This window comes from Pan paniscus, chromosome 22 (assembly GCF_029289425.2).
Source record: "Pan paniscus chromosome 22, NHGRI_mPanPan1-v2.0_pri, whole genome shotgun sequence".
In the NCBI taxonomy this organism is placed as follows: Eukaryota; Metazoa; Chordata; class Mammalia; order Primates; family Hominidae; genus Pan; species Pan paniscus.
Window position 1 is genome coordinate 42,077,933 of NC_073271.2, and position 25,065 is coordinate 42,102,997.

At 64.7% G+C, this 25,065-nt stretch overlaps 1 protein-coding gene across 1 annotated transcript; it reads left to right on the plus strand.

The window, feature by feature from the left end:
• Positions 1-25,065, plus strand: COL6A1 (collagen type VI alpha 1 chain). Its single transcript, XM_034947880.3, has 35 exons — positions 1-584; positions 1,269-1,398; positions 2,926-3,126; positions 5,150-5,309; positions 5,568-5,696; positions 5,779-5,799; positions 6,216-6,236; positions 6,327-6,371; positions 7,347-7,400; positions 7,871-7,915; positions 8,015-8,041; positions 8,690-8,716; positions 8,810-8,854; positions 9,278-9,331; positions 9,484-9,546; positions 10,516-10,578; positions 10,670-10,723; positions 10,869-10,904; positions 11,254-11,316; positions 12,673-12,735; positions 15,925-15,987; positions 16,191-16,253; positions 16,612-16,662; positions 16,889-16,924; positions 17,386-17,448; positions 17,643-17,708; positions 18,147-18,182; positions 19,714-19,750; positions 20,142-20,150; positions 20,641-20,774; positions 21,402-21,511; positions 21,659-21,842; positions 21,964-22,147; positions 23,178-23,207; positions 23,449-25,065. Exons 1-35 carry the CDS (start codon positions 488-490, stop codon positions 24,069-24,071), a joined length of 3,087 nt encoding a protein of 1,028 aa, XP_034803771.3. The 5' UTR covers positions 1-487; the 3' UTR covers positions 24,072-25,065.

Here is a 25,065-nt window from a genome sequence, read left to right on the forward strand (position 1 = left end):
TCCGCAGGAGGCGGTTGGTGGGAAGAGGCGAGAGATCCTGCCCGTGCGTCCCACATGGAGACGCCTGGATTGGAAACTACCGAAAAATGTTTCAAGGAACTCTCCCTGGGTGACACGCTGGTTTTCAGACATTTGATTCAGCTGCTGCAGTTTCCTCCTCCCTGACACGGGAACTGAACTGCAGGCCACGGCGAGCCAGCCAGGGAAACCGCCTTCTCCAGCCACAGCCGGCGGGGCCCTGGGCTCGGAGCTGCTGCCGGTTCTGGAGGGAGAGACCCCAGCAAGGAGGTGGTGACTCACTGGGCCGCTCCTCCCCTCCCGCCCCGGCCCTCCCCTCCCGCCCCTCCCCTCCCCTCCCGCCCCTCCCCTCCCCTCCTTGCCCTCCGCTCTCACTCTGGCTGGGAGCAGAAGGCAGCCTCGGTCTCTGGGCGGCGGCAGCGGCCCTCCCTGCCCTGGCCGCGCTGTGTGGTGACCGCAGGCCCGAGACATGAGGGCGGCCCGTGCTCTGCTGCCCCTGCTGCTGCAGGCCTGCTGGACAGCCGCGCAGGATGAGCCGGAGACCCCGAGGGCCGTGGCCTTCCAGGGTGAGTGGTGGCTTGGGGTGCAGGCTCCAGACCCCCCGCTCTTTGCTGCCGGCCAGGGCCAGATGCGCGGGGTCCCCTCCCACGCGTGGAACTGCAGACTGGGGGCCTGGAGCCCCTGAACCCCACTCCCCGCTTGGGGCGGCTGCAGCGCCCAGCTCTGCCCCACCAGGCCTTGGCCGGGGCCCCTAGAGGGTCAGCACTCAGCATTCTCAGCGGGGCCGGACGGCAGGCAGCTCGGGAGGGGCTCCCTGGCGAGGGGGAGCTGGTGCGGGGCTGTCTCAGCGCCCCGTGAATCCGTTTGACCCCTCACCTGGCAGTGAGTCCAGACGCACGGCCCCCCCCCACCCCCGTTCTAGAATAAGTCGTGCCGCTGCTGGTTCTGAATCCAGCGAGAAACCTTCCCGTGAGGTCTCACTTGTCCGGTCCCGTGCCGGGGACGCCCTGCCCTTCGGGGGAGGTTGTGAAGGTTTCTGACTCCCCTCGAGGCACAGGAGCGGTTTGGGGTCACTCCACCCCCTCCCCACCGTCCCCACCGAGGGACGTCCTGCTGCCTTTTCCCGAGAGAGCCTCTCCGGGCCCGGGGCTCTGTGCTGCAGGCGCTGGGCTGGCCGGGAGGGCAGGCCCAGCAGAGACTCGGGGAATGGGGCGAGAGCTTGAAGGCCCCTCTCCTCCATCTTCGGCCAGACTGCCCCGTGGACCTGTTCTTTGTGCTGGACACCTCTGAGAGTGTGGCCCTGAGGCTGAAGCCCTACGGAGCCCTCGTGGACAAAGTCAAGTCCTTCACCAAGCGCTTCATCGACAACCTGAGGGACAGGTAGGAGGGACGCCCCGTGACCTTCCTCCTGTGCTTCTGGGCCTCTTGGAGGGAGGGGTGGGGGCCCAGGGGAACACGGGTGCGACGGCCTCAACCTCCCCTCTAAGAAGGGCGAGCGTCGCCCTGACCGGGGCCCCTCCCGGTGCCCTCCAGAGTGAGGCCGGGGCCCTTTCCGGCGCCCTCCAGAGTGAGCTGGTCTGAGCCTCTCCCAGCGCCTTCCAGAGTGAGCTGGTTTGAGACCCTGCTCGCGGGGGTGGCACCTGTTCAGCAGGGCCGAGGTGACAGTGAGGCTGAGATGTAGGGAAGAGAGGCTCCCGCAGGCTGACCGAGAGGGCTCAGCGCATTGGCCCAGCCACGCAGTCCTGCCTGGTGCGCGGGAACCCGCAGTCCTGCCTGGTGCGCGGGAGCCCCTCACTAACCACCTGGACCCTGGTTCGTTCCGTGGGCAGTGAGAGCCTCTACCTGGGTCCTGGATCCCACGTTCTGAAGGTCCCCGACTCGGGAGCCGGGAGGGGTGTCGCTCTGCAGCCCCAGGGCCCCCAGGCTTGGTTCTGGGCTTGGGACACGGCACCCTCTGCTCCACATTCCTCCATCTGTGCGTGTGGCTGAGGACAGACCAGGGGGGAGAGGGGAGTCGGTCCTGTGGGTGCACAGGGCCGCTGGGGGGGGGCATGTAGAACGGGGCTCCCCCACTGAGACGGGCCCTGGCAGTGGGGACACAGCTGGCGTAGGACCCCCCGTCTTCCTTGACCCTGCTGACCGGCCGCTGGGCCAGAGCCTCCCGCCACCGGAAGGGGCACAGTCAGAGGCTGCCGCTAACAGCAGGGTGGACCTTCCAGCCCACACCGTGCCCAGCAGGAGCCATTGGTACCAGGAACCCTGAGCTTAGTGGACATGGCCAGGCCCGTGCAGCAGTGTGTGGGGGGGTCTGGCTGTGGATGGCACCGGGGAGGGGCGGCCACGTGGCCCAGCGTCCCCCGAGTCGCCCTTGTTGCCTTAACTCAGTCTCCCCATGACTCAGTTTCCCACCTGTGAAATGGGGCGGAGTCATCCCCACGTCGCTGCCACTGGATTCCTGCAGGCGCCGTGGTCACTCTGCTGAATGGGCGGGAGGGTGGGTGGGGCAGAGGTGGGCCCACCCCAGGCTGGGGCAGAGCAGACCCCTGAGAGCCTCAGGCCCAGGTGCTCAGAGGGCAGTGAGGGGGCTGCTCAGGTCCCCGGGGTGCCTCCTTCCCCCACTGTCATGCTGCCCCACTGCAGGCCCAAGGACCCCACCCCAGCAGGGCCACACGCTCAGGGCTCCTGGCTGAGGGCCTGAGGGATCGGGGCGCAGGTTGCTTGCTGGCCACACCCGCCTGCACAGCCTTCCAGGAGGGCCGGCCTCAGGGCCACAGGGCAAGTCCAGCTGTGTGTCAGCCACGGCCAGGGTGGGGCAGCCTGTCCATCTGGGTGACGTCGCGCCCTGGGACGGGTAGCGATGGCGCCAGGGGCCGCCCGCCTCACGCCCGCCGTGCCTGTTCCTGGCAGGTACTACCGCTGTGACCGAAACCTGGTGTGGAACGCAGGCGCGCTGCACTACAGTGACGAGGTGGAGATCATCCAAGGCCTCACGCGCATGCCTGGCGGCCGCGACGCACTCAAAAGCAGCGTGGACGCGGTCAAGTACTTTGGGAAGGGCACCTACACCGACTGTGCCATCAAGAAGGGGCTGGAGCAGCTCCTCGTGGGGTGAGTGGCCCCCAGCCTCCTGCCCACGCCAGCTCTCACACGTGGTACCCAGCCTGGGCTGGGGTTGGCCTGGGGTCCCTGTGCGGCTTCAGCTGCAGCCTCCCTGTTCTCTTGGAGGCTGCACGGCCTCCCTGACCCACTTTGTGGGCAGGAAAGAGACGGAGACAGACAGAGACAGAGAGAAACAGAAACAGGGAGAAACAGACACAGAGAGAGACAGAGACAGAGAGAGATAGAGACAGAGACAGAGAGAGACAGAGACAAAGAGTGACAGAGACAGAGGGACCGAGACAGGCAGACAGAGACAAACAGAGACAGAGAGAGACAGAGACACAGAGAGACAGAGACACAGAGAGACAGAGACGGGAACAGAGACAGGCAGACAGAGAGAGACAGAGACAGAGGGACAGAGACAGGCAGAGAGAGACAGAGAGACAGAGACAGAGACAGACAAACAGAGACAGAGAGACAGAAACAGGGACAGAGACAGAAAGAGAGACAGACAGAGAGAGACAGACAGATAGAAAAAGACAGAGGCAGAGAGAAGCAGAGACAGAGAAACAGAGACAGTCAGAGACAGACAGAGACAGAGACAGAAACAGAGAGACAGAGACAGAGGGGCAGAGACAGGCAGACAGAGAGACAGAGACAGAGACAGCGAAACAGAGACAGAAACATACAGAGACAGAGAGAAGCAGAGACAGACAGAGGCAGAGAGACAGAGAGAAGCAGAGACAGGGACAGAGACAGAGACAGAAATAGAGAGATAGAGACAGGGACAGAGACAGAGAGATAGAGACAGAGAGGGAGACAGAGATAGAAGCAGAGAGAGAGAGACAAAGACAGAGGCAGAGAGACAGAGAGAGAAGCACAGACAGAGACAGACAGAGAGACAGGGACAGACAGAGACAGAGAGACCGGAAACAGAGGCAGAGAGACTGAGAGACTGAGAGAGATGGGGTGGTTTTCCCCACAGCATCAACACCAAGCAGGGCTAGGATCACTGAAACAAACTTATCAGACCCGAAGCACGTGCTTTCTTGGGGTTTTTCTGGACTGAGGGGTTTCCTCTCATCCCAGTGTCCAGCTGTGGGGACGCAGGGGCCGCAAGCCCCGGAGTGTCCAGAGGGGAACGTGGCCTCCCCACACCCAGCCCTTCACGAGGCCTCAGGATCGCAGTGGGGGTCCCCGAGGCTGCCCTGTCCAGCCAGGCGGTGCGGGGGGTTTGGGGAGAGCCTCTCCCCGAGGTCGGTCTCGGAGGACCACATGGCCGGTGTGGGCCGGACATTCCCTTTCCAATGGTTGTGCCCACTTCCCTCCAGAGTTGGTGCCAAGCTGGAACCTGGGGGACTTGGAGTCTCAGGAAGTCGTCTGCTGTCTGCAGGGGGTGCATGGGGGATGTGGCCACGCACGTCAGAGTGCGGCCCCCCGTGGAAGCTGCAGACAGACACGACTCCCCTAAATGAGCTCGCCCTTCTGGCCGAGATGCTCAGCGTCCCCAGCAGGCTGCCCGACTGCCCTGCGATGCTGCCCTCCTTCCTGCTGCTCCCACTTTCCCTTTCGGGGGGTTGGATTTGGGGCACTCTGGGATCGCCCTGTTGTTTGCTCATCACACCCATTTCCTGCAAGAGCCACAGTGACCGAGCAGCCTTGAGTTGAGGCAGCTTGTGGGTAGACACGGCAGGCATCTCGGAGGGGCACGCTCCCTGCCACCCTCAGCCTCCACTCACTGGTCAGGGGCTTTGCGCCCCAGGGCACCCCAGGAACTGAGCCTCCTTTGGGGTCATGGGTGCCTCTCCTGGGAGGGCGTGGATTTTCCAAAGCAGTTTAGAGAAATGAGACCCACAGGGCGTTATTTCCCATGGTGAGGTTCTTTTTAGTAACCCCCACCGTACAGCCAGGATCAGCAGAGAGAGGCGGCTCCTCCCGGGGAGACAGGGACCGGCATCTCCCAGACGGGCTTGGGTCTCCCTCCAGTTCCCCCACCTAGTCTCGAGGTCTCACGCTGCCCTCTCCTGTCCAGGGGCTCCCACCTGAAGGAGAATAAGTACCTGATTGTGGTGACCGACGGGCACCCCCTGGAGGGCTACAAGGAACCCTGTGGGGGGCTGGAGGATGCTGTGAACGAGGCCAAGCACCTGGGCGTCAAAGTCTTCTCGGTGGCCATCACACCCGACCACCTGGTAGGCACCGGCCCCCCCCGGCAGATGCCCCCAACCACAGGGAGTGGCGGCTGCAAGGCCCCCGGCAGCTGGGACCGTCTTTTGGTCCTCGGGAGGGTGTGGGTTCTCCAGCCGGCCACCTTTGCCCCTGAGAGGCCAGCCCCTCCTGCTGAGGAGCCTGGAGCGCCCCAGCCCAGCCTCCCCTCTGGCCCTGTGGGAAGCGGCCCCGGCCATCAGGGGTCCCAGCCCTGCTCAGCCCGCCCCGAACGCTGCCCCCAGGAGCCGCGTCTGAGCATCATCGCCACGGACCACACGTACCGGCGCAACTTCACGGCGGCTGACTGGGGCCAGAGCCGCGACGCAGAGGAGGCCATCAGCCAGACCATCGACACCATCGTGGACATGATCGTGAGGCCCCTGCCCAGGAGACGGGGAGGCCCGCGGCGGCCGCAGGTGGAAAGTAATTCTGCATTTCCATTTCTCTTTTCAGAAAAATAACGTGGAGCAAGTGGTAAGAGCCCTCCCCACCACCCCCAGCCGTGAGTCCGCACACGTCCACCCTGTGTGTTCGGGACACGTGTCCGTATGCATATCCACCCATGTGCCTGGGACACATGTCCCCTGCGTGTCTGCCCGTGTGCCCGGGATGTGTGTCCCCCTGCGTGTCCACCTGTGTGTCTGCCCATGTGCCTGGGAAATGTGTCCGCCTGTGGTCCATCCGTGTGTCTGTCTGCCCATGTGCCTGGGACATGTGTCCGCCTGTGGTCCATCCGTGTGTCCGTCTGCCCATGTGCCTGGGACATGTGTCCGTCTGTGCGTCCATCCGTGTGTCCGTCTGCCCATGTGCCTGGGTCGCATGTCACCCTGTGTCCCAGCCGTATGTCCGTGGCTTTCCCACTGACTCGTCTCCATGCTTTCCCCCCACAGTGCTGCTCCTTCGAATGCCAGGTGAGTGTGCCCCCCGACCCCTGACCCCGTGCCCTGCACCCTGGGAACCTGAGTCTGGGGTCCTGGCTGACCGTCCCCTCTGCCTTGCAGCCTGCAAGAGGACCTCCGGGGCTCCGGGGCGACCCCGGCTTTGAGGTGAGTGGTGACTCCTGCTCCTCCCATGTGTTGTGGGGCCTGGGAGTGGGGGTGGCAGGACCAAAGCCTCCTGGGCACCCAAGTCCACCATGAGGATCCAGAGGGGACGGCGGGGGTCCAGATGGAGGGGACAGCGGGGTCCAGATGGAGGGGATGTCGGGGTCCAGATGGAGGGGACGGCGGGGTCCAGATGGAGGTGATGTCGGGGTCCAGATGGAGGGGACGGCGGGGTCCAGATGGAGGGGACGGCGGGGTCCAGATGGAGGGGACGGCGGGGGTCCAGATGGAGGGGACGGCAAGGGTCCAGCAGGCAGGCTTCGGCCGTGCAGGGTGTGGGCTGCCCTGGCGGTGTTAGGAGGGTCCAGGTAGAGAGGACGGTGAGGGTCCAGCAGGCAGGCTCCGGCCTGTGCAGGGTGTGGACTGTCCCGGGGGCGCTGGGGGCTTCTGAGGGTGTCTCTGTCCGCCCTGCCCTCAGCCGCACTCTGTTCAGAAGGACCTTTCTGGAGGTCGGAGGGTGAGAATGTGGGGCCCCTGCTTCTGTGTGGCTCACACAGGATGACCTTAAACGTTAGAATTAGCTGCTGATAATTAAAACTTGCCATGAGGCTGCTCATGGACCTCAGATTTCTGGCGTCTCCTAAAAACCATCAAACCCAGCAGCTGTGGGCCCGAGTCCCATGGCCATTTCCTGGGGGTCGAGCCGTGGCCCTGGGGGGCTTCTGTGCTGCACGTCCCTCCCACCTGTGCCTGGGGGTCAGCAAAGCCGAGCAGACAGGAACGAAGGCAGGGAGTGGGGGGAGCTGGCGTGCGGGTTGGAGCTCCCAGACCCAGGCTGACCAGATGTGATGGGGAAGGTGCTTTAGAGCCCTTGATCCCTGAAGGCTGGATGAAGCGTCTTTTTAAAAACCTGTTTTGTGAGCCAGCTTTCTAGAAAGAAACGGGGCTGCCCCAACCTTGACCTGTTTTGTGTTCCAGGGAGAACGAGGCAAGCCGGGGCTCCCAGGAGAGAAGGGAGAAGCCGGAGATCCTGTGAGTGCCTGACTGTGGGGTGGGGGCCCTAAGAAGCTGGAGGCGGGGAACGACTAGGCCTCGGAAACTTCCGGAAGAGTGGCTGGGTTCTGAGTGCCAAAGTCACACTGCCTGTTCCTTGTGGGTGGGAGCAGACCTGGAGGGGCCACAGCCCAGCCATCCTTCCACACAGCCCCCCAGGCAGCCCCTAAGCCCCCCTGCCAGGGAGGGGCTGGGTGGGGAGGTGGCCCAGGGTGCTCAGGCCGGCACCGTCCTGGGCCCCTGCCGTGGCTCCTTGGCCCAAATCCTATCCATAGACTTCCCTCCCCCAGCTCCACCTTGGAGGGCCTCGGCACCATGGGCCCCGTGCAGCAGGGCCGCTCTCTCGGCCTGACCAGGCCTGGGCTGGAGGGAGGGGTGTGGGGCTGGGTGGGACTGGCCCCTGCCCCTGCTCCTCCGGGGGTGTCTTACCGTCTCCTCCTGTGTTCCAGGGAAGACCCGGGGACCTCGGACCTGTTGGGTACCAGGGGATGAAGGTACGTGCCCCCCGTTTCCTGGCCCGAGCCCGGTGGTGCCCTCAGCCCTGCACAGCACTAACAAGCCTTCCTCTTCCTCTTCTTGCGCTGGGTGTGTAGGGAGAAAAAGGGAGCCGTGGGGAGAAGGTGAGTGAGGCTCGACCTCGGAGCTGGTCTCTCCAGGCGCAGATGTGCCATCCTGGACGAGGGTGTCCCCGGATATGAGGACAGTGTCCCCGACGGGAGACCACGTGTCCTGCAGACCCGCTCCACCGCCCCTCGCCGTCCCCTCCATCTGGAAGGACAAGGACAGCCACCCAGGCACCCAGCAAAGGCGCCTGTGTCACTTTCACCCCACCCCAGAGCGGGGGTCCCCCGGGTGGTTACCCTCTGCGGAGCCGGGGGTCCCCCGGGAGGTTACCCTCTGTGGAGCCAGGGGTCCCCCGGGCGGTTACCCTCTGCAGGAACGGGGGTCCCCCGGGCGGTTACCCTCTGCAGAGCTGGGGGTCCCCCGGGCGGTTACCCTCTGCGGAGCCGGGGGTCCCCCGGGCGGTTACCCTCTGTGGAACGGGGGTCCCCCGGGCAGTTACCCTCTGCGGAGCCGGAGGTACCCCGGGTGGTTACCCTCTGTGGAGCGGCCCCTCCCCATCACTGTCAGTCCCCATGATTCTCAGCAGTGATGTTGTCCCCTCGGGTTGGGGGCACCCAAGCCCCTGCCTCGCGTGGGCCTAAGCCAGGCTTGCCCTGCCCTCCCCACCCCAAATACCCCCTCACACCCGCTTCCTGTCTCCGCAGGGCTCCAGGGGACCCAAGGGCTACAAGGTGAGCGTGGGCTGCTGGGAGGGGGGAGTTCTGCCCCCACGGCAGCATGTCTGACCTGCATCTGACTCCTGCCTTCGTTTTCCCGCCTCACAGGGAGAGAAGGGCAAGCGTGGCATCGACGGGGTGGATGGCGTGAAGGTGACTGGGGGGAGATGGGGTGGATGGGGAGGGACGAGGAGGGACGGGGAGGGATGGGGTGGATGGCGTGAAGGTGACCGGGGAGGGATGGGGTGGACAGGGAGGGACGAGGAGGGATGGGGCGAGATAGGGAGGGACGGAGTGGACGGCTTGAAGGTGACCCGGGGAGGGATGGGGTGGACAGTGTGAAGGTGACCAGGGGAAGGACGGGGAGGGACGGGGAGGGATGGGGTGAGGTGATCCCGGCAGGAGGGACAGGGAGGAGTGGGGTGGACGGTGTGAAGGTGACCCCAGGGGGGTGTCTGCTAGGCGGGGCTTTCCAGGGAGGGTGTGGAGGGCATGGAGGGCACAAAGTCTGACAGGTGATTGGCCTCAGTTTACCCACTTGGCCGTCAGATTTTCTAGTTTTCTTCCTCTTTCCAGGGGGAGATGGGGTACCCAGGCCTGCCAGGCTGCAAGGGCTCGCCCGGGTTTGACGTAAGTCACTTCCTTTCACTGATACTTTAAAACTAGCGCTGTCAGCAGCACCTCGTGTGGACCATTTTGACTTCTGTCTGGGCGGTCTGGGGCTGCTGCCAGAGGCCACGGTGGCCTCTGCCGGTGGTGTCATGCTGCCCTCTTCTCTCCAGGGCATTCAAGGACCCCCCGGCCCCAAGGGAGACCCCGGCGCCTTTGGACTGAAAGGAGGAAAGGTGAGTGACTCGCGGCCCCTGGAGGACCAGGGCCTTCACGGTTGGCCAAGCGCTGAATTGGAAACCTCTCCTGGAAGCAAGTCCTGGTCCGAGCATGTCGGCCACCCGTGCGGCCTTAGAGGGGAGGAGCTGGTGGAGGCTGGAGGCAGGCAGAGGAGCAGCGGGGACAGTGCCCACCGTGGGGACAGCGGCCGTGGCGCTCCCGCCCGGAGCCTTCCCTGCAGCCCGAGGGCCTTCAGGCCTCCGCCATTCTGTCCCCCGCACCTGCCGCTCGCTCGGCACAGATGGGACCCCACCGCGTCACTCCTAGCCTGCGAGCCGCAGCCCAGAATGGCTCTCAGAACTGAGAATGGGCTGGGTGGCACTGAGGGTGGCGAGTGGGCGGGAGGGTGGTGAGCAGGGGCGGGAGGAGGGCGGTGAGCGGGTGGGAGGGCGAGTGGGCAGCGGGAGGGTGGGAGCACGAGGCGGGAGAAGGAGCTTTTTCGTCTGACAAAGCTGAGTCGCCGTTGCTGGTGTTTTCTCTGGAGTTTCTTTGTTGAAGCTGAAGTGTTGGGGAAGACAAAGGCGAATGCTGACCCCACCCCAAACGTTCCCAGACGAGCTCCTAGAACCCAGCAGACGGTTTCCAAATCTCATCTTCAAGTTCCCAGATTACCCTCCAGGCCCTAGATTTGAGTTTGCCAATTTGCCAGCCTGGCAAAGCTGTGCCTTCTCTAATGGGAACCAAATCCTGCCCCTTAGACAAGATGGCCCTTGGCTGGGCCTCACAGGGAACAAGGTTGGAGCATTCCAGGAGGTCTTTGTGCAGGGTTGTGGATGGCTGAGGGTGCTGGGGGGTCTGGGCTCAGACAGTGTTGGTCAGAGGGAGTGGCCTGAAGTATGGGTGAGAGGCCCTGGATGTGGCCTCTGACGGCTGCACCCCTGGTGCACGCCCCTGCCAGCGTGTGTGACTCCCCCGGTCTTCCCCAGGGCGAGCCTGGAGCTGACGGGGAGGCGGGGAGACCAGGGAGCTCGGGACCACCTGGAGACGAGGTGAGGAGCTGCACAGCCCCCACACATGCCAGGTATGGGCCCAGGGAGGGTCAAGGAGATGGAGCGACCATTCAACCCTTGTTCCCCACAGGGCCAGCCGGGAGAGCCTGGGCCCCCCGGAGAGAAAGGAGAGGCGGGCGACGAGGTGAGTGAGGGCTCCCGACACCTTCCTGGGGAAGTGCATGGCCTCAGCCTCTGATCCTCTTTGCTCGGGGTCTACTCCACGTCCCTGAGACCAAATGCAGTGTGTCCACCAGACTAACGCCGGCGTCTGTTTCTCTTCATCCCAGGGGAACCCAGGACCTGACGGTGCCCCCGGGGAGCGGGTGAGTGGGGCAGGGGCAGCCTGCGCTGTTGGCCTCACCGTGTAGCTGTGGACGTGGCCTCTGCGGCCCAGTCTGGCCCTCCCAGCACTGAGAGCCATGGCCTCCTGCCCAAGACAAATGGGTTTCTTCACCCACATGTCCAGGACGCCTCTTCCCACAGTCTCAGAGCGGGTGGGACCTGGGGAACCAGGAGATTCCGGCCTCTGCAACCGTGGGGCATGCGGTGGAGGGGTGGCCCCTCCCAGGGGTCCTGCTGGGGGAGTCGGTCCAGGCAAGGCCTCAAGCCCCACCCCAGCTGGGTGTGAGTTCCAGCAGCTGAGGCTTCTCCCCTCCATGTCTCTCCGCTCAGGGCGGCCCTGGAGAGAGAGGACCACGGGGGACCCCAGGCACGCGGGGACCAAGAGGAGACCCTGTGAGTCACAGTTCCTGGACCTGGGACCCACCCCAGGAAGGGGCAGGCGGAGGCTGGGGCTGGGTCAGGCCTCCAGAGCCACAGGACACATCATGAAGCCCCTGTGGCCCCTCGACGTGGCCAGCCCATCCCCACGCCGTCAGGGAGGGCAGCCCCTGAAGCCGGCGCCCAGCCACGTGCCTGATGCTGGGACCTGTTTCGTGTGAAGGCGTTGCCCGTGGACCCGGTGCCCACTTTCCCACCAGGCGGCGTCCACGTTTCTGCATCCGAGCTTGGGTTCTTCTTTGGAATAATTTTCCTTAGTTAAAATTCCCAGCGTGAGGAAGTTGGGTCAGTACCCCAGACGGGAAGCTAGGCCTACAGGGCGCCTGCCTGGGAAGTCTTGACATGGAAAACTCGCCCCAGAGCCGAGATGCCGGCGGCCTCAGAGGCCACCCCCCACCTTCAGCTCCGTGGACCGTGGGCCTCGCTAGGCCACCCCACAGCCCAGCCTCAGGGTGCAGAAGCACAGGGCCCTTCTCTGTCCCTGTGACTTGCTGGGAAAGCTGTGCTGGATGTGGGGCGGGGCAGCTGGCAGACTCCGGGCGTCTCAGTCCCGTCCGGCTCAGGGAAAGCCAGGGCCTGGCGGGCAGAGTGAAGGGGAGAGAATGCCCTAGTGTGCCCAGCCAAGCCGCCAGGCCTCAGAGGCAGCGCCCCCGGGTGCCCCCTTGTCCGAGAATCAAGACATGCGGCTGTTGTGTGCTGTGACAGACAGGCAGGGCTCCAGCAGGGCCAGAGAGCTGAGCCAGGGCCAGAGTCGCCGCCACCGAGGGATTTCGCTCCCCAGTGGGGGGTGGGGGATTTCTGACCTCCTCCCTGGGAGCTCCCCAGAAGCGCACAGCCCCCGTGGAGGGGTCGGGGGGACATCAAAGCAGGGATCGTGTGACTTAATGACTCAGACTGCCTTCTAGGCCCACTCCTCTGAGATCAGGATATGAGACTGACAGCCAGGCAGAGCTCAAAGGAAGGGCCAGCCACGCGGCTCCAGCTTCCCGGCGGGCCACAAGTCCGTGGCTACAAACACTTGCCGGGTCCACGGAGCTTGCTGGAGAAGCAGGGATGCACGCAGGGACGCCTCTGGGGCCCCAGGAGGAGCTGCCGGCCTCCTGAATGAAGATAGCCATAGCCAGCCACGCCGATGGCCACGCACGTGGGCCGAGGAAACGCTTGGCGAGGCCAGGAAGGGGCTGTGGGGGGAGGGAAGGCCGGAACAGCCCAGTGACCACCTGGACAGCATGCTGTGGCTCCCAGCGTGCCCGGGCAGCCGTCCTCCCCAAGGATGGCCCAGCTCCACACTCACGGCTCGTTTCTCCTCAGGGTGAAGCTGGCCTGCAGGGTGATCAGGGAAGAGAAGGCCCCGTTGGTGTCCCTGGAGACCCGGTAGGAAGCGCTGTGGGGTTGGGGGGCGTTGGCCAATTTGGGTTTTGGGGGTAGAAGTGCTCCAGCAGCTCACGCACTGGGGGTCTGTTCATTTCCGTTTGAGGGCGTCTGTGTTTCCGTAGATCTCGGGGGTGTCCCTGCGTGGGAGCCGGCTGCAGGGGGTGAGGCGCGGCCTGGGCCGGGCTGGTGTGGATTGTTGAGAGCAGGCCCAGCGCCCGGGGGCCTGACGCTGAGACGCTCAGCCCAGGTGGAGAAGCGCTGTCTGGGGGCCCATCCGGGGCAAGGGTGCCTCACAGTGAGGAAGAGGTGTTGGAGCCCCTGGGAGACACTGGGAGCTTGGTCAGCATTTGTTTTTCTGGGTCAGGAGCCAGGCATGACTGTGGCTGGAGGTCAACTGGGGAGTGTGAGGCTATGGAGGTTTCCAGAATCCCAGGGTGTCAGGATGAAAATGCACTTTCATCTCATTCTAAATTCCCTTCTCCGAGCCTCTGGAATCACTGTGCACGCCGCGCGGCTTTCTGTCTCTTCCCCCATTCTGATGACTGCCATGATGGTGACTCCAGTGTGGTGTTGCCCGCAGGCTGGGCTGGGCCGTTGCCTCCTCCCGGAGCTCACCTGCCCCACGGGGACAGGAAGGCCTCCACACGGTCACGCCCGGAGACAGCAAGTCTGTGCTCCCGAGCTTGTCTGCTTCTGTGGACAAATCGACCTTACGGCTCCATGTGCGCAGCTGCCCACACACCGCACACAAGGCCAGACCCTGGGCACGGCAGCTGTCTCAGACGTCCAGCAAGACCGGGCCTCAGACCCAGGGAGATGGGAGAGGCCGTCCCAGTGCAAGTCACATTTGTATTTCTGTGCACGAGGTGAAATCGTGCTTTTGTGGTGCCAACGGGTGTTACACAGCTGTTAAAAATACCTGTGTCATAGATTAGGACCAGGGCAGGGCTTGGCAGGCGGGGTCTGGGCCGTTCGTCCACCTGGTCCTGCGTGCCGCTCATGGCAGGGGCAGAAAGGGCTCCCGACACCTTCCTGGGGAAGTGCACGGCCTCAGTCTCTGATCCTCTTTGCTCTTTGAGCTCCCGGGGCTCCAGCCCTGAGGCTGATCTGACTTCCCGTGTGGTCACCCAGGACAGGGCCAGGTGCAGGGCACAGTGCGTGGAAGAGGCCATGCAGCCAGTGGCAGGTTGTGGGGAGGGGACGGCCCAGGGCCACGTTCCAGGCTTGGGAGGCTGCTCCAGACCTTGGTAGCTGAAAGTCTCAGTGGGAATGAGCGTTCAGAGGCCAGGACTTGCTCGGAGAATTCTAACCACACCCTGCCTGTTTTATATGTTCAGTTTTCAAAGTAATCAGTAGCCACTATAAGAAAAAAAGCCACTTTCAAAGGGTTGTGGTAAGAGAGGCAGTCCTGTGAGCAGGCCGGCTGCAGGGCCTCCAGGGCCGTGGGGCAGGCTGCACAGGGGCTGGTGGGTCCCGTGCCTGGGGGTCTGGGAATAGTCTCTAGGCTGCTGTCCTGGAGGAGGTTTCCCCCAACGCCTGAGACCAGGGCACCATGTGACCCATGACTCACAGTTGCCTGGCCGAGGCAGGCACTTGTTCACCTGGAGCCTCCCTGGGGCCTTTCGGGGCCCGGGGGTGTGGATAGGTGGCTTTGGAGCCACATTTGTCCATCTGGACATTGGGCTCCCAGCTGGTCTTCCGGGCTTTCCCTGCTCCCGGAACCTCCCTGCTCAGCCCTTGCCAGCCTTACCCCTCCCCTCCACCCTGCCCAGCATGGGGCTCTCCCTGTGTGGATGCCAGAAGCAGTTGGGCCCTCAGGGCTGGTCCCAGGAGGTGCCCCCAGTGAGGTGCTCTGCAGAAACTGCCCAGTCTGGCCTCCTGCTGTCTGTGGCACAGTCTGACTGTGTGTGGTGAGGTCCAGGCCTTCTGCCTCCCACTCACCTGGCCCAGGGCACAGAGACCTCCTTTCCATCCTTCCTCCTGGCCCCCTTTTCGTGTTCCCAAGGCAGGATCTCAGGGTACCAGACTAACCCCTGTTGAACCCCAAGTTTGGTGGGCTTCTGGACCTCCTTGAGGCCTGTGTGCAAAGTCCCCAGTCAAGTGTGCAGTCCTGACTGCTGGGGCGTTGACCACGAAGGGTGCAGGAGCTTCACAGCCAGGCCTGGGTGCTTGCACAGTTGGGGTAGAAAGAGCAATACACTAGATGCCTCCTGTCTGCCTGGTGGAGGCCACGGGGTCAGGATGGTGAATGGGCCAAGTCTGGTAGTGGGGAAGTTGTAAACATTTGAACCACCGGACAGGCCTCATCGGGAAGCATCAGCCTAACCACAGGCCAGGGACAGGCGTCCGAGCAGGCACAGGCCAGGGACAGGCGTCCGACCAGGCTCATGGCTGGGGCCAGGTGGGCCAGGTGGGCCAGGTGGGCCGGGCGATGTGCACACGGCTCCCTTCTTGGCTCAGCCGGGCGCGCTGGGAAGTGCTTGGGGTGCCTGGGCTAGACTCGGAAGGGCAGGGACTCGCCGCTGGAGCTGTCCACGGAGCAGGCCCTCAAAGGTGGGAGCTGGGGCCAGCTCTGGAAATAGACCCCCACAGGGTCCTCATGAGATGTGGGGGACCCAAGGAAGTCCAGCAGGCAGCCTCAGGTGCAGGTGGGGGCAGGGTGGTGTCCAGGCTCAGCCCACAGAGGGTCCTGCGGTTGGGGGTGGGCTAAGGGGACCAGGCCAGGCCCAAAGGGGACCATGAGGGAGCGCAGTCTGGGGCCACTCTGATAGGAGAAGGGGCAGGTGGTCTGCGGCCTGGGGACCTGTAGCCTCACCCCTCTGTGGGTACCTGAGGCACCAGCCGGGCGCCCACCGAAGTCATCTGGGAGAGGCTTCACCCCTCCGTGGGGACCTGAGGCACCAGCCGGGCACTCACCGAAGTCATCTGGGAGAGGCTTCACCCTTCTGTGGGGGCCTGAGGCCCCAGCTGGGCGCCCACCGAAGGGCTTCAACACTTGTGCCCAGGCCCTTCGTGCAGGCCCTTCGTCAGACCCAAGAGTGGGCCTGGCTCTCCCCCTGCGCTGATGGGACTGGGGCCGGAGCCCGGGGGCCCTGATGCCTCTTGGTCTGAGACCCTCAGCTTAGGGTCAGGGAGGGCTCAGGCTGGGTGAGGCCTGCGGTCCAACGTGCCATATCCATCTCTCTACAGGGCGAGGCTGGCCCTATCGGACCTAAAGGCTACCGAGGCGATGAGGGTCCCCCAGGGTCCGAGGTGAGTCCCACTCCCCACCCAGGGGGGGCCTGAGGATCCAGAACCCACTGTCTGCCCAGTGCTGGCCCCGCGCCCTCTGAGGACTCTATGGCCCTCGGTGTCCTGGCTCCTGATGGGACCTCTCCCGGCCCCAGGAGGGCCCTGCTTCCCTCCAAGGTCACCATGCTAAGCCTGCTCCCCTCACGCCTCCTCTTCCTCCTCAGGGTGCCAGAGGAGCCCCAGGACCTGCCGGACCCCCTGGAGACCCCGGGCTGATGGGTGAAAGGGTGCGTGTCCAACAGCTCGGGCCCTGGGGCGGAGGCCTGGCCGCCAGAGGCCCTGGGAAGCCCCAGCCCCGCACTGTGGAGCTGCCTGGGGTCCCTGACCGGGCCGGGAGCGCCCGCAGCATCACTGGCTCCTGGCCACAGTTGGCACCTGAGCCAGAGGCCGCCTCGGCAGGGCCCCTCCTGCCCCGAGATCCGGGTCCCAGGGTCCACGGGGACCAGCAGGGTGGCCCCAGGGGAGGGAGCCGGCTTCTGGGCTGACGGAGGGGCCCTGCGGGTGAGGTGCTCCCGGGCCTGTGCCGGCCAGTGGGTATCCCAGGCCAGGCCGATTCGCACGGTGACAGCTACTCTGCTCCCCCAGGGAGAAGACGGCCCCGCTGGAAATGGCACCGAGGGCTTCCCCGGCTTCCCCGTAAGTGTCCGGAGGCTGAGCCCACAGGAACATGCCCAAGCTGCCTGCGGCGCCTTCTTTAGTGGACTGGGCACTCTTGGGTGGGCGGGCTGGCCCCAGGACTGCCGGCTGGCCCAAGAATTCCATGGCCGGGATTCTGTCAGCTCAGGCCCTTCCGCTGTGCGCCCCTCACAGCCTCCCCTCTCAAATCAGAACCCGGTATCACTGCCCTGCTTTTCCACGACAGGGGTATCCGGGCAACAGGGGCCCTCCCGGGATAAACGTGAGTACACCCCCTCCTCCATCTGGCTGTGGGCACACACACATTCAGTCACAGGGACACGCACGTGTGAACACACATGTGCAAACAGGCTCCCGAGCAAACACACGGGGTACACAGGCACCCACGGCTGCCCCACTGTCTGTGGCCACAGCCCCAGTTGGCATCGGCTCCTGCAGGCCCTGCGAGGCTCCCACTGTGGTGTGGCCTGTCGGTCCCCTCACGGCCCTGACTGCCCGGTGACCGATCTCCCCTCGGTGCGCAGGGCAGGCCCAGCCCCAGAGGCCGCCCCACGGCTCTCTAGGCCACTCCGGGACCCAGTTTCTCCAGCCCAGGAAATGTGTGTGGTGGGGGAAGGGAACAGAAGAGTGCCTCTCTTATCTTTATTTTTTTCCTTTTAAAATTTCCACTTCCTAAAAACAAAATAAAACCCTTGTTAACCAAGTGCTCTCCCGTCACTGCAGGGCACGAAGGGCTACCCCGGCCTCAAGGGGGACGAGGGAGAAGCCGGGGACCCCGGAGACGATGTAAGTGTGGATGGGAGGCAGGGCCAGCCCCAAGTCCACCTGAGCCACAGAGGGCTGGGCCCTTGAAGGGCAGTGGACCAGGACCAGCTTGGGGAGGCCTCATGGGCCCCGGCTGCTGGACGCTCTGTGGACGGGGCCAGTGCGCAGATGCCCGGGTGGTGCACGTCCGTTGACACAACGCTGTTCCCTTCTAGAACAACGACATTGCACCCCGAGGAGTCAAAGGAGCAAAGGGGTACCGGGGTCCCGAGGGCCCCCAGGTGGGTGGATGTGGCTGGGTGAGGCCACGGTGGGCTGTGCCTGGGACGCTGGATGCTGGGGCTGGGGAACACTGGAAGAGGCTGGGAGAGTGGGAGGCGGCGGGAGGGAGTTTTGGGGAGCACGTCATCTGGGAGGCCCTGGGGGTGGGAGGTGCCGGTCACCAGGGCCAGGTGGTGGCCAGGGCAGCAGAGCCGAGCCCAGGGACACAGTGGGTCCTCAGGGTGGGGCCCACCTGGGATGGCTGCCTGGACCACCAGTGTGCGAAGCCCCAGCTGCCCTCACAGCACCGTCACTGGAGGACGAGGGGCTGGGTAGGGAGAGACCGGGCAGGGGTGGGCTTGATGAGGGGCAGGGCCCTGGGGGTGGGGGCTGTCTCAGCTCAGGAAGCACAGTGGGCTCCTCACCCTCAGAGCTCCTCTACTCCGTTTCTCGGACAGGGACCCCCAGGACACCAAGGACCGCCTGGGCCGGACGTAAGTGGGGCTCTGTGAACATTGCTGGGGGCGACCACTGCAGCTTCCATCCCTTGGGGTGTGGGTCCTGTCCATGGGTGCTCCTGTAGACGCTGCTCACAGGGGGGGGTGGGTTGTGGACAAAGAGCTGGTGCCAGGCCCTGGGGACCTGTGACGGCCATGGGAGGACCCGTGAGGATCATAGGGGGACGTGTGAGGATCATAGAGGGGACATGTGAGGATCATGGGGGACATGTGAGGACCATGGGAAGACGTGAGGATCATGGGGGGGACGTGTGAGGATCATAGGGGGGACCCGTGAGGGTCATGGGGGGATGTGTGAGGATCATGGGGGGGGACGTGTGAGGATCATGGGGGGGGACGTGTGAGGATCATGGGGGGACGTGTGAGGATCATAGAGGGGACATGTGAGGATCATGGAGGGCATGTGAGGATCATGGGAAGACGTGAGGATCATGGGGGGGACATGTGAGGATCATGGGGGGGACCTGTGAGGATCATGGGGGGATGTGTGAGGATCATAGAGGGGACATGTGAGGATCATGGGGATGTGTGAGGATCATAGAGGGGACATGTGAGGATCATGGAGGACGTGAGGATCATGGGGGACATGTGAGGATCATGGAGGACGTGAGGATCATGGGGGACATGTGAGGATCATGGAGGACGTGAGGATCATGGGGGACATGTGAGGATCATGGAGGACGTGAGGATCATGGGGGACATGTGAGGATCATGGAGGGCATGTGAGGATCATGGGGGACATGTGAGGATCATGGGGGGGATGTGTGAGGATCATGGGAGGACCCGTGAGGATCATAGGGGGACGTGTGAGAATCATAGAGGGGACGTGTGAGGATCATGGGAAGACGTGAGGATCATGGGGGGGACCCGTGAGGGTCATGGGGGGATGTGTGAGGATCATGGGGGGGGGACGTGTGAGGACCATGGGGGGGACGTGTGAGGATCATGGGGGGACGTGTGAGGATCATGGGGGGACGTGAGGATTGGGGGACCCATGAGGATCATGGGGGGACATGTGAGGAACGGGGGGGACCCGTGAGGGTCATGGGGGGGGACGTGTGAGGATCATGGGAGGACATGTGAGGATCATGGAGAGGGACATGTGAGGATCATGGAGGGGGACATGTGAGGATCATGGGGGACCCGTGAGGATTATGGGGGGACGTGTGAGGATCATGGGGGGACCCGTGAGGATCACGGGGGATGTGTGAGGATCATGGGGGGGGACGTGTGAGGATCATGGGGGGACCTGTACCCATGAGGACCATGAGGGGACCCGTGACGGCCATGGGGAGACCCATGACTGCGCTGTTTCTATGACCACGTCAGGGGTCCAGCCCAGTAGCAGGGGTGTACTGGGCAGAGCCGGGCACACCTGCAAAGAACCTCCTGCCCAAACCCAGCCCTGTGGGGGCCCCAGGGAGGGTGACCTAGAGATCCAGCAGCCCACAGTCCCTGCTGGGAGGGGCTGTCTATGGCCCCAGTACCCTTGTCTCTCCCTCCCCAGGAATGCGAGATTTTGGACATCATCATGAAAATGTGCTGTGAGTATCTCTGAGAAGCCGTCCTTGTTAGGGAGAGCAGGGCCGCCAGCCTGGCCTGTTCCACTCCTAGAAGGGTCTCTCCACTGTTGGGGGCCTGGGTCTCTGGGTACATCCTTGAGGAGGCTCCTCAGCCAGCCCCTACCGGCCTCCAAAGCCCTCCCAGGCCCCCGGGTCCCCGCACAGGCTGAGAGTCGCCGGTGCGGTGCAGAGCTGCCACGTGGGGAGGGCGGCCGGGGAGGCGGGGAGGCGGGGCAGGAGGCTGGGGAAGGGGGGAGGCCGGGGAAGGAGGGAGGCCAGGGAAGGGGGGAGGCTGCCCCGAGAGTAGAAGCCTTTCTGACGTGCGCAGGACGCGGCCCTGACTGGTCTAACTGACTCTTTCTCTTCTCCTCAGCTTGCTGTGGTGAGACCCAGGCTCTAGCTCCTGAGAGAATGGATTCCGGGGGTGGGGGAGCGAGGCCTGGGTCCCACGCATGTCACAGGACAGCACGTGGCACTCTGGTCCCCGCCCGCAGCTCCCTGTACCTGCCCGCCCCCTCTGGGGCCTGCTCCAAGCCAGCAGGGTTCCCGGGTGTTGGGCTGGGCCCCGCCCTCTTTCACCCATAACTGAAATAACCAGGAGCAGGCTGGGGGGGGGGGGGTGCCTGCTCCATCATTCTGGCCCACAGGCCCCTCCCTAGCCTGGCTGAGCAACGCCGGCCCTGACCAGCCGCCGGACAGAGCAGCCTTTACGGGGCCATGGGAGGGGGTGGGCTCTTCTGGGGCTGAGACGGGGGGACCCCAACGTGTCAAGTGAGGACGTGGCAGCCAAGGAGGGGCCAGAGCGGTGGAGGGGAGGGGCCAGGGCACTGGAGGGGAGGGGCGTGCTCTGCTGACACCGCCCCCGCCTGCAGAATGCAAGTGCGGCCCCATCGACCTCCTGTTCGTGCTGGACAGCTCAGAGAGCATTGGCCTGCAGAACTTCGAGATTGCCAAGGACTTCGTCGTCAAGGTCATCGACCGGCTGAGCCGGGACGAGCTGGTCAAGGTGAGGCCTCACCCCGCCCGGTTTTGTCAAGCCCAGGTGCACCCCGACCCTGCCGGCCGCCCCTGCCCGCGCCAGACCTCAGCCTCCCGAGGCCACCGCTGCATCCCTGTGACTTCCCTACTCGTGACAAGGATGCCAGGCATGCGCCAGCCCGTCCAGGCCTCCAGCTCCACCTGGCGAGGCTGGCCCATTCTACACAGGTGCCCCAGATGAGGGAGGGTCCCCCCCTCCTTGAAGGGCGGTAGTCTGGGGTCCTGAGTGCTGGGTGTGGGCTTGTCCCTCGTGGACAGAACCCAGGAGGGCTTCATCCACCAAGGAAGGTTGCTTTGCAGGGGACCCAGGTCCCGGGGGCTGTGCCACCCTCTGGGCACCCAGAGCCAATCGCAGGGGACCCAGGTCCTGGGGGCTGTGCCACCCTCTGGGCACCCAGAGCCAATCGCAGGGGACCCAGGTCCTGGGGGCTGTGCCACCCTCTGCGCACCTGGAGCCAATCGCAGGGGACCTAGGTCCTGAGGTCCTGGGGGCCATGCCACCCTCTGGGCACCCGCAGCCAATAGAGTCACCCCTGGGAAGCTTATGCGGACCTGGGGCAGCACTCGCGTCCTGACCCTGGTGCCGGTCCCACAGTTCGAGCCAGGGCAGTCGTACGCGGGTGTGGTGCAGTACAGCCACAGCCAGATGCAGGAGCACGTGAGCCTGCGCAGCCCCAGCATCCGGAACGTGCAGGAGCTCAAGGAGTGAGTGCCCCACGCGGCCAGGACCCTCCCACCCCTCGCCCCGACCCCTGTTCCCGTGGCAGGTCGGCCCTGACCCCTGATCCCAGGTGGGCTCGGCCCCGCGGCAGGCCTGGCCCCAACCGGCCCTTCCTGCCCTTTGCTATGCAGAGCCATCAAGAGCCTGCAGTGGATGGCGGGCGGCACCTTCACGGGGGAGGCCCTGCAGTACACGCGGGACCAGCTGCTGCCGCCCAGCCCGAACAACCGCATCGCCCTGGTCATCACTGACGGGCGCTCAGACACTCAGAGGGACACCACACCGCTCAACGTGCTCTGCAGCCCCGGCATCCAGGTGGGGTGGCCACCCCCAGGCTGCACCTGCCCCGCCTAGGGCACCCCGCCAGCCAGGGTGGCCTTGTCCCCAGACAAGGGCAGAGCAGGCTGCGCCACACCGATACTGTCTGTCCCCACAGGTGGTCTCCGTGGGCATCAAAGACGTGTTTGACTTCGTCCCAGGCTCCGACCAGCTCAATGTCATTTCTTGCCAAGGCCTGGTACCGTCCCAGGGCCGGCCCGGCCTCTCGCTGGTCAAGGAGAACTACGCAGAGCTGCTGGAGGATGCCTTCCTGAAGAATGTCACCGCCCAGATCTGCGTAGGTGCGTACTGGGCCGTCCCAGATCTGCGTAGGTGCGCGCGGGGCCGCCCAGGGCCGTCCCAGATCTGCGTAGGTGCGCGCGGGGCCACCCGGGCCGTCCCAGATCTGCGTAGGTGCGTACGGGGCCGTCCCAGATCTGCGTAGGTGCGCGCGGGGCCGCCCAGGGCCGTCCCAGATCTGCGTAGGTGCGCACGGGGCCGTCCCAGATCTGCGTAGGTGCGCACGGGGCCGTCCCAGATCTGCGTAGGTGCGCGCAGGCGCCCAGGGCCGTCCCAGATCTGCGTAGGTGCGCGCGGGGCCGTCCCAGATCTGCGTAGGTGCGCGCGGGGCCGCCCAGGGCCATCCCAGATCTGCGTAGGTGCGCACGGGGCCGCCCAGGGCCGTCCCAGATCTGCGTAGGTGCGCACAGGGCCACCCGGGCCGTCCCAGATCTGCGTAGGTGCGCACGGGGCCGTCCCAGATCTGCATAGGTGCGCGCGGGACCGTCCCAGATCTGCGTAGGTGCGCGCAGGCGCCCAGGGCCGTCCCAGATCTGCGTAGGTGCGCGCGGGGCCACCCGGGCCGTCCCAGATCTGCGTAGGTGCGCGCGGGGCCACCCGGGCCGTTCCAGATCTGCGTAGGTGCGCGCGGGGCCACCCAGGGCCGTCCCAGATCTGCGTAGGTGCGCGCGGGGCCACCCAGGGCCGTCCCAGATCTGCGTAGGTGCGCGCGGGGCCGCCCAGGGCCGTCCCAGATCTGCGTAGGTGCGCGCAGGCGCCCAGGGCCGTCCCAGATCTGCGTAGGTGCGCGCAGGTGCCCAGGGCTGTCCCAGAGGCCTCCTCCCAGCTCACTGTTACCTCCGGGGGCACGGCCACCCCTGTAGGTGCGCACGGGGCCACCTGGGGCTGTCCCAGAGGCATCCTCCTCCTAGCTCGCTGTGACCTCTGGGGGCACGGCCACCCCTGTGCTCGGCCGGGAGGTCCTGTGACATCTCCTTGCGGGGTTATAGGTGGAGCAGTGGGCTCACACTGCACGGCTTTTCTCTTTTACAGACAAGAAGTGTCCAGATTACACCTGCCCCAGTGAGTACCTCGGCGGCCGGGACACGTGGGGAGGAGGGCACCGTGGCTGGGGCGGGGGCTCTGAGAGGAGGGGGCTCTGGGAGGAGGGCCTGGCGGTCATGAGAGTAGGTGCATGGCTCACTCCGGTGGCTGAGCACCACTGTGCCGTGCCCTCTCTGGGGAGCTTAGACGCTCTCTGGCCGGCCCACTGCGACTGCATCACCAGGGCCTCATGCTAACGGCTGCCCACCCCGCCCCGCAGTCACGTTCTCCTCCCCGGCTGACATCACCATCCTGCTGGACGGCTCCGCCAGCGTGGGCAGCCACAACTTTGACACCACCAAGCGCTTCGCCAAGCGCCTGGCCGAGCGCTTCCTCACAGCGGGCAGGACGGACCCCGCCCACGACGTGCGGGTGGCGGTGGTGCAGTACAGCGGCACGGGCCAGCAGCGCCCAGAGCGGGCGTCGCTGCAGTTCCTGCAGAACTACACGGCCCTGGCCAGTGCCGTCGATGCCATGGACTTTATCAACGACGCCACTGACGTCAACGACGCCCTGGGCTATGTGACCCGCTTCTACCGTGAGGCCTCGTCCGGCGCTGCTAAGAAGAGGCTGCTGCTCTTCTCAGATGGCAACTCGCAGGGCGCCACGCCCGCTGCCATCGAGAAGGCCGTGCAGGAAGCCCAGCGGGCAGGCATCGAGATCTTCGTGGTGGTCGTGGGCCGCCAGGTGAATGAGCCCCACATCCGCGTCCTGGTCACCGGCAAGACGGCCGAGTACGACGTGGCCTACGGCGAGCGCCACCTGTTCCGTGTCCCCAGCTACCAGGCCCTGCTCCGCGGTGTCTTCCACCAGACAGTCTCCAGGAAGGTGGCGCTGGGCTAGCCCACCCTGCACGCCGGCACCAAACCCTGTCCTCCCACCCCTCCCCACTCATCACTAAACAGAGTAAAATGTGATGCGAATTTTCCCGACCAACCTGATTCGCTAGATTTTTTTTAAGGAAAAGCTTGGAAAGCCAGGACACAACGCTGCTGCCTGCTTTGTGCAGGGCCCTCTGGGGCTCAGCCCTGAGCCAGTGTCACCTGCACAGGGCCCTCTGGGGCTCAGCCCTGAGCTGGCGTCACCTGTGCAGGGCCCTCTGGGGCTCAGCCTTGAGCTGGCCTCACCTGGGCTCCCCACCCCGGGCTCTCCTGCCCTGCCCTCCTGCCCGCCCTCCCTCCTGCCTGCGCAGCTCCTTCCCTAGGCACCTCTGTGCTGCGTCCCACCAGCCTGAGCAAGACGCCCTCTCGGGGCCTGTGCCGCACTAGCCTCCCTCTCCTCTGTCCCCATAGCTGGCTTTTCCCACCAATCCTCACCGAACAGTTACTTTACAATTAAACTCAAAGCAAGCTCTTCTCCTCAGCTTGGGGCAGCCATTGGCCTCTGTCTCGTTTTGGGAAACCAAGGTCAGGAGGCCGTTGTAGACATAAATCTCGGCGACTCGGCCCCGTCTCCTGAGGGTCCTGCTGGTGACCGGCCTGGACCTTGGCCCCACAGCCCTGGAGGCCGCTGCTGACCAGCACTGACCCCGACCTCAGAGAGTACTCGCAGGGGCGCTGGCTGCACTCAAGACCCTCGAGATTAACGGTGCTAACCCCGTCTGCTCCTCCCTCCCGCAGAGACTGGGGCCTGGACTGGACATGAGAGCCCCTTGGTGCCACAGAGGGCTGTGTCTTACTAGAAACAACGCAAACCTCTCCTTCCTCAGAATAGTGATGTGTTCGACGTTTTATCAAAGGCCCCCTTTCTATGTTCATCTTAGTTTTGCTCCTTCTGTGTTTTTTTTCTGAACCATATCCATGTCGCTGACTTTTCCAAATAAAGGTTTTCACTCCTC